This window comes from Clinocottus analis, unplaced genomic scaffold (assembly GCF_023055335.1).
Source record: "Clinocottus analis isolate CAN_PGR_092001 unplaced genomic scaffold, fCliAna1.0.p SCAF_11, whole genome shotgun sequence".
Classification (NCBI taxonomy): domain Eukaryota; kingdom Metazoa; phylum Chordata; class Actinopteri; order Perciformes; family Cottidae; genus Clinocottus; species Clinocottus analis.
In genome coordinates this window covers 3,879,863-3,892,114 of record NW_027175832.1, presented here as the reverse complement: position 1 = coordinate 3,892,114, position 12,252 = coordinate 3,879,863, and the positions used below count along the sequence as shown (strand labels likewise).

The following is a 12,252-nucleotide window of genomic DNA, read 5'->3' as shown; positions in this document are numbered from 1 at the left end:
GACCTTTTGACTTAAAGGCCAGAAGACATCCGCACAGAGCCAGCAAAGTGGAAGTGAATGAATACTGTTGTAAATACAAAGAATCACAGCAATCAATGAAATGAGATCACAATTTCCTCAGAGAAATGTTGATTTTAAACAGGTTTGTCTGTTACATTAAAAAAAAAAGGACGGAATACATTGATGGTTATTTAATTTGCATCCTATTTGCTTATTTTCATCAAACTACAATTCAAGATGAAGAGAAGCGCCTCGTCATTTAAAGACACAGCTGTGAATATCAAATGTAACGCATGTTTTAAATAGATCATAGTGACAGTAAAGAACTTAAGCCTCCTGAGTGGATGAAAATAGGTCAAAGGTTTCATCTTTTACCAGGTCAGGAAAAAGCAAAGAGTGGTAAGACGAGAGCTCCCACGTGACTCCGTGGGATCCCTGCTGAGCCGTGTAGCTGTCATTGAGAGCCATCACAAATTAGTGAAAAACCTTCAAGAAATGTGTTAGGCACCGGCCTTAAACGAGCTGTTGTAAAATGCAACGTGGGATGAAGTGATACAGTGGCGGCGAGGGAGATGAAGGGAGTTGTTCAGAACTTGAGCAAAGGAACATATGCATACATCAGAGAAATGTCTGTCTCCTCTATTCTGCTTTAGATGTTTGCTCTTTGAGCTGCCTGTTCCTTTAACCTTGTGAGGATTAGCCCGGCCTCAAGAGGAAGTAAGGGTTAAGATGAGCAGAGCATACTCATCCCATTTCCCACATGGTTCACTATGGGGTCTTTACGTGGTCTGGCTCCATCCTATTAGGGCCTCTCTCAAGCTTTGCACAAAAGGAGGGAAAGGGCGAACTAACATCCTATTACAATACTACAATACACGTTCATGCAGATATGAAAAGAAAACTGAAGACCATAAATGTATACAAGATTAGGCTGCATAAATATTGCCTGAGAGTGGAGCTGATAGCCTTATGGCCATGTTAACTTGCATTAAAATGGCCGGCCTCAGACTTGGGCTTAAATAGAATTTGGAAGCAGTTACTTCTCCTCCTCAATATGAATGCTTCTTTGAGGAAGGGAGACTGACCAGCAGCTCAGGTGCTGAGGATGGCTTGGCCAGGTGAATTCAGAGTGAAACAGCTGGGGTGGTGCGGTTTGAATGATTGGCCGCCCGAAAAGCTTTGACAAGAGATGACTTCCAGGTGTCTATTTGTTATTATTCACCCTCCTGACAAGCCCCCGATATGTTTGAAAAAGGGCAGTGAACTGCTCCCCCCGAGCTGGGAATATTTTTGAATAGTACTTTGCAGAACTCCTAAACTTTCCGGATGTGCACTCTGGACTCAAATAATTCAGTAGCAGACCCTGCATACGATCAGAAAAAGTGGTGAAATGTCCCTTTAAGTAGATACAGTGCAGGCCAGTAGCACAGGTGGCTGCTACTCACACCTGGTTAATCCCTGCTCAAACTGTCTCAAGACACTGATGATGTCAATATGAGCTGAGCACAGGACGGACCGTCAGCACTGGCGGCATGTGCCCCCTAGGGGCTCGTGTTATTGTGTGCACTGCACTCTTAATCCTATCAAACTCACAGACGTTATCTGTGTCCTCTCAGAATCCAGATCATGATGTAACTGTTACTGACCAAGTTGACCTTTTCAAATAGATAGCGTACCTGTAAACCAAAACAGTTCTTTGAACTGTTATTATTATTTTGTTTTTCCCCAACTTAGACACTTTTTTATACCAGTTCTAGTTATTGTGTCGATCTCAACTTTGTTTGAATTAAAACAATTAAAAAAACATTTTTCTAAGGTCACACAATCCTGAATGGTTTTTATTAAATGAGAAACAAATTTGGAATGGACTACTTGTCAACAAAAAGCAGTTTCTTAATATCTTTAAATTAAGACCATGTTATTTGAGATGTCTGCTAGTCAACCTATTTAAGTGAATTATAACATAAATAAATGACCATGTTTGAAAGTGGCAGTTACTGAGATTTCATTAATGACAATCTGCAGCCAGCAGAATTGCATTTTGTATATTAAATTAAATATTGCATTCTACAATATTGTACATAAATATGTGTATATTCAATGAACAAATATGTACATGTAGCATTTTTTTGTTGGTTTTATTAATGTATTCCAAGTCAGAAAAGTCATGGCACAATGAATGAAAATGTCCCTAAAATGACAAGTTAACAATCATATCAAACATTTTGATTTATTTTTATATTCGACAAATAAAAGAAAATATTCTGCAAATAATCAATGCACAACTGCCGAGTATAAAATGGCATATCAATCCAGATATGGAACAGCAAGCCTAAAACACAGGGCTTCCTCAATATGTGACAAAAGAATGAACTCATTGTCCTGTCTTGGTCTGCACGGCAGTCTCCCCTCGGTCAGTGCCCTGTTCTACAGGCGTTTGCAACACACTGTTCTTTACATCCTCACATAGTTGGCAAGGCACACGCACACAGGAATCAGAGCCAGCCTCCAATTTAGGCTTCGGGTCAGGGTCTAAATCAGAGCGATAGATCGCATCAGGAGATTTCTCTGCCTTTGAATCTGGAGAGACTGGTCCCTCCTGATGCTCCTTCGCCTTCAGCCTTCTGCGCCTGATCAACTTCTGCAGCTGCAGCTTACTGGTGAAGAAGATGCTGCGCCAGCCCCCGTCGAGTGCGAGAGAAGCCATCTCAGCCGACACTGTGTTGCAGCGCCGCTGCACTGCCTGCTCCCAAAACTTCTCTGACCCACATAGCTGAGGAGCAGAAGTGCCTTGTATAAGTGATATTACAGCAAGCATAAGAGGGGATTTTATTGCATTGATATCATTTTCAATGTATCAAATCAATCGAACAATAAAATTGTTGTTGTCAGAAGACAAAATGCAATGGGACAATCTTAAATAACAGATCTCAGGATATAGTTGTTTTTTTAAGCATCTCTCTGGAACTCACCTTTTTGAACCTGCGTGACGTTCGTCCGAGCTGACCGACATCCTCTAGTTCTAGACAATTTATGATCCGCAGAAGTAAGGCGTCAGGCAGGTGGTCCAGATAATCATAATGGCCTTGGCACAAAGCCTTGGTGTACTGCAAGATTCGATGACCGAAAACCATGCTGACCTCACCTGGAAAAGAAGCCTGTTATTTCACCAGTCATCCATATTCATACATTCAATTTGTCCTAACATACAACATTCACAAGACACTATCTGAATATGAAGTGATAAATACCTGAAACACTGTAATGGATTTCTGTACAGGTCTACTATTGGCAAAGCATGCTAAAAACGTATGCTATATTAGGGCTTGTCAAACCCCAAGTGTTTTAGCAGTTAATACAATATGTAACCTTTTAAATCTTTTTATAAAACAGACACAACCCTGTAAATATTACTGGCACAAAGCCACAATGGAGGAACCACAAACCGTTAAGTACTTTTTTTTTCTTTTTTTTTTAGAGTGAACTCAAAAGCAGTGAGTGCTTCTGCTTTAAGTACCCTTGTGATATACCACTACTGAGCCACACACGTTCAGCTCATATCAATATAAGTCAAAATATCTGCAATAAAAAAGGTTTTTGCCTATGATGAAAGAGCAGCAGAACTCACTGATATGACGTTTTTCACAGCAGACATGTTTGACTTGTCATAGTGACAATAACGATCTGTTCTATTCAAGTGTGAGCCAGCCCGCATGCACATCACCACTCCTTTACATTGCATAAAAACATTTTTTTTGTTTAAACCATTGAGGTTAGCATGTGTTTTGCTGAATTTGATATCCTTACTCTGCACCCAAGAGTTGGCCAAGAAGTCCTGGTGAGACTCCTTCACCTCCCCGGGCTTGGCATACCGGTCTACAGCTCTCGGAGATATCTTCCACCATCTCCAGACCACCTGGAAGTGGCCAGTCAAAAGTTAGATATTATAACAAGCTAAAAACGCATCTTTTTTTCTTGAATGCTTTTGTTAAAAGCCATTTTGTTATTGTTTTGTGTTGTTGTTTTGTGTTAAACCTCCCACCACTTGGGGGCGCAGGGCCGAGGTCTGTTCGGCAAAAAAGTCAATATAACCAGGTGTTCCTGAAGAGGCAGGAGCAAACCGGTCATGGCCGTGTGATAATGAATTATGATTTATTTTAGCTTAACGTTATACTTTAGGAAACGGAATATGACAGATAAATGGTCTGTTCTCTGTTTGTGTTGGAAAAAGATTAGCTTAAATTAGCTCGCTAAATTGCAAGAAGCTAGATATCGTTACCCTTTGTTTAATACATGTAGCTTAGTTTACACCCACGGTAATGAATCACGGGCCATGAACATCAATACTTACATAAGACTTGGTGACAATAAAATTATAAAAGTTATTGGCTGTAGGAGCGCGTCCGGACGTCTCAAACAGCGGCTCGGTCAGAAGGGAGGCCATGTCAGTGTGTCTTTGTTGTCATGACAACGGCGCCTTTTCGGTTTAACAGCGCCCTCGTGGGGCTTCAGAGAGATGACCGTTGGGACGTAACCGTTGGTTTCCTCGAGCTGAGGCTCCTTCTGGACTCCTCGTTTCCTCGACCCGAGGCTTCTTCTGGACTCCTCGTTTCCTTGAGTGTTTATCATATCAACATACTCTTCTTGACAGAAGTTAAATGGACACAATATCAGTAACACCCATCTTCTTAGTTTTACCTAATAAACTGAGTGCATTTAATATCTTCTCTGGTGGAATCATCAAAAGACAGTTACACAAAGTCAAGATTGTAGTTAAAAATCTTTTAATTTATTTATACATATATTTATATATGTACACATTTACTTACCTATTCTTGTAAAGACAAGAAACACATGGTCAAATTCATTGTTAGTCATTGGTGGCACAAATGAGACACCGGTTCAGTCCCAGGCTGATCCTGTAATGTAATAATCCCCAAATTAATCTGTTCCTTCTCCTTTCCTTAATTTAAAGCAAACTGAAAGAACATCCGTATTTCTCATCCTCCTGTTCTTCACTCCACAAGCTTATAATAAGAAAGCAAATAACAGTTATTAAGGGAGTGTAGTGAATACAACATAACTAACATATGATAAATATTTAGTTTAAAGAGACCCTTTATACTTAATAAAGTGTACTCTGCATAGATCTAAGTGTGCGGATATCTCTTTCATCAATTTGAACTCTTTGATACTTCCAGCACTGTTAAGATCAAGCCTGATGGAGCGGTTGTTATCCTGTATTGCGTTTAAAGTGTGTACATGTATTTGTCTGGGCTGGGGCTGGTAAACCTGTCATACCCTGTCAACCACAACCCTGTGGATAACTACTTTATTGAGGATGCAACCCAATTTGGATCACACCCACAACCCTTAACAGTTTTTCCTTTTGCCTTTACCATATTCCTAAAATATAGTGTTTATCTGAAGCAAAAGAGAGGTCACTTAAAAGTACATGTGACAATTTGCCAATATCTAAAGATTAGGAGAGGTAACAGGACATAGACATAGTCCTCTTAAAGCCTCGCTTCTTGTCTCCTTCCTCCATTTGTGCTCTGGTAGACATGCTTGTCCCTTTAGGTGGTGGGTTAGAAAACAATCTGAACTCTATGCTGGCTACATATCCAAGGAGCTGCCCCTGGTTTCAAATAAGAAAAACGCCCCAACCGGTTTTGTTTTTTCTTCAATCTCACAGGTATTGGCAATAAAAACGAAAGGATGTATAATAGTTCAGGCTCAAGGCTGTATCCCACCCACCTACTTGGGATATTAGTCTAATATAACCATACATTGTTTGGGTTATAGGCAACTTGTAAGTTAATAAAGTACGTGTTTGCACCTTAGCTCCAGTTAAAGCACAATTATGCTGAAATGACAAAAATAAATCCCATTTGAGAATGAAAACTTGCATCATCATGGTTGCTTCAAACAAGATTATGGATTTGATTACAACCAGAGAATGATCTTAAAGTCTATGCCCTTACCTACGTAGATAGTTTGTAGTGGGTTTTTTCCACAAGGTGTGTATACTTACCCTTGTTCACTCAGTCTTTGTTATACATTGCATGTACTTAATTGTGATTACAAATGATGATATGCACAGAGCTTACAGTCATAAACAAAAAATAAAAAGCATATAATGTATTGTATATAGTCCCAACAGTACATTTCCCTTATAACAGTCCCATAGTCTTCAATGTAGTCCTTTGTATTCCTTCATAGTGTTGTAAACCTTTTTTTTTTTCATGAGGAATTTAAAAAAAATGTTTTAAAAAAAGCACTGCCACTGATTGTGTGACAGAACAGAGCGTTGAATATGTGCTGCATGCTGCCCTCTGGTGGCAAAGACTGGGAGTTGTGCTACAGGAACGGGTTGGTTGAACCCCCTGAAGGGAACGACCCACCTGGGGCTCCAGCCTGAAATGAGAGAGGGAAAGAGATTTAAAGCGCGAACAGAAAACATTATGAAACAAGTATTTCTTCAAAATGCATGCGATAAATAGCATGGTTTTCAGTGAAGTACACTTTTCTTAAACTGATAAAGCCCCCGCCCCCACCCCTCATACTCTCCCACACACACACTGTACATCCTTTATTTCCTCCTTTAATCCAAAAAGTTCAAGATGCTCACCATGAATGGGTTATTGGACATGCCAGGGCAAGCCATGGGCTGCCCAAAGGGTGTCATGGACGGCTTGTTCAGACCATAGACTGGGAATGCAGGGCCTAGGGGTGACAGAGAAAGAGATATACAGGTTGAGGCTTCCCACTCCAGCAGTTATGCAATGTGTCATGAAAACATTTCATCGCAACCATTAAATCAACAGGCAATAAAAAGCAGGCTTTAAAGAGTCAAAGATACACAGAACTAAATCATGAGAAACTAAAACTATAAAAAGATTGTACGAAAAAATGAGAGAGCTATGCCCAGTATGTCAGATTGCATTCAGAGGTGAATAGAGCCTTATGTCAGACTTGTTCCTTGTGGTTTTGGTCCGCAGCTTTGTACATAACAAAAGGCTTTTCACCCCAAATGCAACCTTTTATTACTGTGCAATAGCTGCCACTGATGAGCCTTACTTTTAATTTGCAACAGCAACACAATTCCCAATGCAGACAGCCATCTTCTAGATTAAGACAATTTACAATCCATGCCAAGGAAAATGCTGCATGTGGCCTAAATCACTGACAGGTACTACACAGGTGGAACAGGGTAAAAGGATAAAGGCATGTGGGAGGCCACTAACCATTGGACTGAGGGTGGTAGGCCCCAGGTTGAGAGTAAGGGATGGGAGCCTGGCCAGGGAATTGCTGCTGGAAGTTTCCGCTGAAACTGGTCGGGAGGCAGTAGGAAGATGCATTCCCAAAGCCGGCCGGCATGCTCATAGAGCCAGTGCCAAACGAGGCTATGAGACACACGCAGTATGTGTGTGTACACAAATGCACAAACACACCCACAACACACACATACAAGGAGGAGTAAATTCTAGATTCTTTGGCAAACACAAAGCTACTTGGCAATGTAACTGGGTTACATCAAAGTAACACAAATGTCTAATTTAAAATGTGCCATGTTGAATACACTCAACTTCAAATGCACACACACCTGCAGCTGGAGCTCTGCCATTGGCCTGGAAAGGGTTGGTGGCCATCTCAGGGGCAACAGCTGCAGCAACAAAGGGATTTGTGGATGGGACGGCTAGATGAAATGCAGGAGGAATTTGCTAAATGAGTCTTCAAGTTACGTATATTAAATGCACAGCTCTGAAAATATATTTTCATTCTCTCATGCACCACTGTAGTAGTAAACACTATAACCACCTCCAAAACCAGGCTGCATGCTGGGTAACACAGGTGGATTCTGGGCTGGCGATGAACCAAGCACTGGTCCAAATAAGTTCCTGTAAATTAAAGTACATGTTTTTAAATATGTTTATTAATACATGCATGACAGGCTTTTTATTAAAAAAAATAAAGTTGAATTAAAATGTATCAGCAATGCTATTACAATATTAATGTGTGTATGAGTGTGCCTGCCCAGCTCTCACCCTGGCACATTGCTGAGCTCGTTGTCCAACTCAGCCAGCGCTGCATAGCGATCCTCTCTGTGGTTGGACTGGGCAGGGACGGCACTCGACATTGATGGGATTGGCACACCTCCACCTTTCAACAAATTTAGAAGAAAATGATAAAGAAAAAAAAAGCACATGCCCTAACCATCTATAGCAGGTGGATGAATACAGAAAGAGCTTGACCAGTGGACACAGTGGGGAAGAAATTAGCAACAAAATACTGAGATGAAGGTGAGTGTGTGTGGATAGGGTGGAGGAAAGACAATGAAGGGGAGGGGGTACCTGATGAAAAGGACTTTGAGGGGGGGGACGTGCTCAGGTGGGATGGAATTGTAGTGTTTCCAAATGCCTCAAAGTTGGCAAAGTTGGTATCTGAATTACCCTGAGGTGCTGCAGCCATACACAAGGAAAAATGAACACATACAATGAATGTGGAAATAAAAACAATGGCAAGGCAATGCATGGAATGATGACAAACCAAAGGCTAAACAGTGATACATATCTGTATTAATCTGCAATGAGTGTGTGAGTAAAATGTTGGACTTCAAAGACCTTTCTGAGAAAGCTGGCTCACCTGACTGGCTTGGAAAATGTGCAAAGTTGGCAAAGTTGGTGGAGCTAGAAGTTTGAGTCGATGGAGCAGCAAAGATGTCTCCTCCCAGGTCTGACAGCAAGTCAAACTTCTTCTCCTGAGCGGCGCTATGAGCCTGGGAACGATCTAGTCCTGGTGACTGGGCAGTAGCCGGGGAAAAAAATGAGTTACAATTTTTCTCTTAATTCCAAAATGCTTTATAGATGCATATCTAATGGTCAACTAGAGCCTCAGTGTACATCTCTGGTACCTGGCGCAGTGGGGTCTTGTTGAGCTGCAAGGTCTTCAGGGGGTGGACTTCTGGAGTACTACCAGTGCTGCTGGCTGAGGAGCCAGACACCGAGGCCTGGACACTTGCTACTGTTCGTGCCTGGTCTGGAGGGACATACCTAGGCATCCATGAAATAACACCACAGATGTAGACATGTTTTTTTTTTTAAAAGCAAAAAAATACAAGCAACTTTTATAACTGGGCACTATGAGAGTACAAAAAATAGGTAGGTAATCGTTTGAGCTGATTGGGATAAAAGGTAAATATATAAATGAAATGGGACCTTCCTTCACAAAGCAAATGTGCTCTCTTTCCACCAAAACTGCAGTGAAAAGGGAAAGTAACATGTAGAAATAGAAGGTCCACACTAATGAAGAGCATGCTATCAAACTAAAACATATGGTTAATCAAATCTATAATTGCCAAATGTTTTTGACGGTGGCCGCACTTCCAGCATTATTAAAATACCTGCAGAACCTTTGACATTCACTGTTAAAAGTAATCATAATCATACATTTTATTTGTATAGCGCTTTACAAGGTGATTTAACCATTTATAAAATGGATAAAAGGATGATCTGAAACAATGTCATGAATGTCAGTTTGTGATTCTTTAACAGATTATACTCAAAACTAAATATATCAATCAATCAATCAAACAAACAAACAAACAAACATCTTGAAGTTTTTTTACCATCTTTTCTTTTCATATTTTTCCTGAAGGAACTCTTTTACTTTCTGTGGTTCTCGGAAATCTGGAACAACTAATGTCCTGTCGTCATAGAGGCCCAACCAGATGTGTTTACAGACCTACAGGGGGGGCAGAGGAATGAGGAGAGTGGGAGGTAAAGAGAGGATTGGGGTGGGGGTGGTGGCAGAGCCGGGAGAGAGGTGAGAGAAAGTAAAGGGAAGGGGGAGGGGATGACGAGAAATGGGAGGAAAAAAAGTTGGGAGAGGAAAGCCAATAAAGTTGACTATGCAGGGTTCAGAAAAATGCCACTTCAGAACCAAATCCAGAATGACTTTTAAAATATTGTGAAATATAGTGCGGATTCCTTTGTCGTAACGTGTGCACAGTGCTTGATACCTCATTGCTGTGTTTCTGTAGAAACTCAATTTCCTGATGTGTGAATGTGGTCATAGAGATGGACTTCACTCTGTGTGGGGGGTTCAGTCCTCGTCTGTGGGTGGAGGAGGCATATGTTAGCTTAAAAGAACAAGAGGAGCAGGATGCAACTCCAGTGCTGTTCATGTGACATGAGATGAGAAACTACAACCCAACCACAGACGGATTGATATTCAACATTTGACAGACATTTCTAAAATGCAAATCAACAAAATATCAGAGGTATTTACTGCTTGTTAAACTTTTTTAAACACCTTGGATTTTGGGTTTCGAGTTTTTGGTCTGGTGACACCAATACACCTCCAACCATCACCACCACCACCACCACCACCATGAAGGCCTGTAATGGCAGCATCATGCTCTGCAGATGCTGCTGCAGGCCAAGAAAGGTTTGTTGGGATTGAGGATAAATTAAGTCTGACACTCAAGACACATACTGGGGAAAAACCTAAAGGAATTCATAACAGGAATGGCTGAAAACCAACAATGTTAATGTCCTGGTGTGGCCAAGTCGGCATCCAGAGATCCATCCAAACCATAATTTATTTTAAAATTGCTCTTCACGGCAACGTAACAGCGCTTTAAGAGTTTGGCAAAGAAGACTAAAGGAAAACTGCAGTGTCCAAATGTGCAAAGCTAATGCAGGTGCATCCACATAGAATAAAGGCTGAAACCAAAGGTGCCTCAACTAAAACGTATTTCCACAGGGTGAATAGTTCTGTAATAAACTTTGTTATGTTTACACATTTGTACTTAGTTTGTGTCACTTGTTGTTGCCCAATCTATCCACTGAGATCATTAAGCAAAAAGAAATAAATAGAAAAGTCCAATGGGGTTCATTCTTTTTTTTAAGTATTAAAACATATACCAGCACTGTCCAAGCATTCAAAGGTTAGTTATTTAACCAATTTAACTTTTCCTTACTGGCGTTCTACTATCCTTTTTATGTATAGTGTAATAATGGATAATTGCAAAGACTAATTCAACTGCAAGGAATAACACACACTTGCTGGTCTTAGCAGTGTCGTTTGAGCTAAAACATGTCTTACATTGTATACAAACCATTTCATACTACAGTCAACAACACGCACAGACAACCAGCTTACAACTACACGGGGAAATACCGCACATAAACAGCAACGATGCACTGCAACGTATGTAACATAGTGACCAAAAAAAATTGGCAAACATGTTTACCTCTAGAGAAACTAAAATGTTAGTGGGCAGTCAATCGGGTTCAACCCTAGTTATGATTTCATAATGAGGCATCTGAGTAAAACGTGGTTTCATCCCACAGCAGGCGACCCACTGAGTCTTCCCAATTTATGAGACACACCCTGCTCCTGCTTATCTCATGGACGTGTGCGGCTTATCTAGAGGCGTGTGTGTCACACACTTCTAGTGTGTGTGTGTGTGTGTGTGTGTGTGTGTGTGTGTGTGTGTGTGTGTGTGTGTGTGTGTGTGATTCCGTGTTGGAGATCCAGCTAAAGTTCAAGTAGAGGAGGCTGCCCTCTGACGTGATGCTTTAGACAAGGTGGTCAAATATTTGACTGTTCGGTATGTGAGCCTTCACGTTGAGCGAGCTTTTCCATGAGCACACAGACAATAAAGTCACCGGAACCACTAAAGTGTGTGAACAACATCACATTGAATAGAGCTATAAACAAACCTAGCTGCCGACACTACGTCACCCGAACCCACGACCCAGGTGTGTAGCCCAACGGCCCAGGGCAGAACAGATGATACCTGTCCTGACTTTAACGCTAGCTAACAAGCTAACGGCACCGGAAAGGCAGATGTGGACCGGACCATACCGGACCCGGGACGGCAGCGGCGCCTCTTCCTCGCCTGCTGTGGACACTGTGAACAATAAAGATGATAGTTTGGGCCAAAAAGAAACTCACAAGATCCCCGAGCAGGTGGTGCAGACGAAGGAGCCCACTGTCATGTTGACATAGGTCGGGCCGCGCTGGTCGCAGTCGAAGCATTTTCTATTCGCGGGCAGGCTCGTCATCTCCCGGAGCATCTTCAAATGAGTCTCCTCCTGCTTTCGCTTCGCGTTCGTCGCCATGGCCGAAAATAGCGGTCTGGTATCCCCGCGGAGGACGTGTGGTCAAAGGACCTGGGACAGGGAGGGTGTCTTCAGAGAGACTAGTCGGGTGCGGCGGCGGCAGCCAGACACCTTCGAGCCG

At 41.7% G+C, this 12,252-nt stretch overlaps 2 protein-coding genes across 3 annotated transcripts; both read right to left on the bottom strand.

Moving 5' to 3' along the window:
• Window positions 1-2,119: 2,119 nt before the first annotated feature.
• fbxo36b (F-box protein 36b) lies at window positions 2,120-4,473 on the bottom strand. The gene is made up of 4 exons (XM_068571268.1): window positions 4,352-4,473; window positions 3,808-3,916; window positions 2,973-3,145; window positions 2,120-2,773 (listed from the first exon to the last, which is right to left on the bottom strand). The coding sequence occupies exons 1-4, from the start codon at window positions 4,442-4,444 to the stop codon at window positions 2,375-2,377; spliced, it is 774 nt and encodes a 257-aa protein (XP_068427369.1). The 5' UTR covers window positions 4,445-4,473; the 3' UTR covers window positions 2,120-2,374.
• A 347-nt stretch (window positions 4,474-4,820) lies between these two features.
• Window positions 4,821-12,248, bottom strand: agfg1b (ArfGAP with FG repeats 1b). Of its 2 annotated transcripts, XM_068571705.1 has the most exons (12): window positions 11,965-12,248; window positions 10,022-10,115; window positions 9,629-9,744; window positions 8,915-9,053; window positions 8,647-8,803; window positions 8,355-8,462; window positions 8,049-8,163; window positions 7,822-7,901; window positions 7,607-7,699; window positions 7,248-7,406; window positions 6,632-6,726; window positions 4,821-6,417 (listed from the first exon to the last, which is right to left on the bottom strand). In XM_068571705.1, the coding sequence occupies exons 1-12, from the start codon at window positions 12,129-12,131 to the stop codon at window positions 6,361-6,363; spliced, it is 1,380 nt and encodes a 459-aa protein (XP_068427806.1). In that variant the 5' UTR covers window positions 12,132-12,248; the 3' UTR covers window positions 4,821-6,360. The 2 variants fall into 2 exon arrangements, with proteins under 2 accessions (XP_068427806.1, XP_068427807.1); XM_068571706.1 differs by lacking the exon at window positions 8,355-8,462.
• Window positions 12,249-12,252: the final 4 nt, after the last annotated feature.

Coding starts and splice junctions, on each gene's coding strand:
- fbxo36b (XM_068571268.1), bottom strand. CDS start 4,444: ATGGCCTCCCTTCTGACCGAGCCGCTGTTTGAGACGTCCGGACGCGCT. Junction 3,917..4,351: donor TTATTGTCACCAAGTCTTAT/GTAAGTATTGAT, acceptor GGCCACTTCCAG/GTGGTCTGGAGATGGTGGAA. Junction 2,774..2,972: donor CGTCACGCAGGTTCAAAAAG/GTGAGTTCCAGA, acceptor TCTGCTCCTCAG/CTATGTGGGTCAGAGAAGTT.
- agfg1b (XM_068571705.1), bottom strand. CDS start 12,131: ATGGCGACGAACGCGAAGCGAAAGCAGGAGGAGACTCATTTGAAGATG. Junction 9,054..9,628: donor AAATATGAAAAGAAAAGATG/GTAAAAAAACTT, acceptor ATGGATGCCTAG/GTATGTCCCTCCAGACCAGG. Junction 8,804..8,914: donor ACAAGACCCCACTGCGCCAG/GTACCAGAGATG, acceptor GCTACTGCCCAG/TCACCAGGACTAGATCGTTC.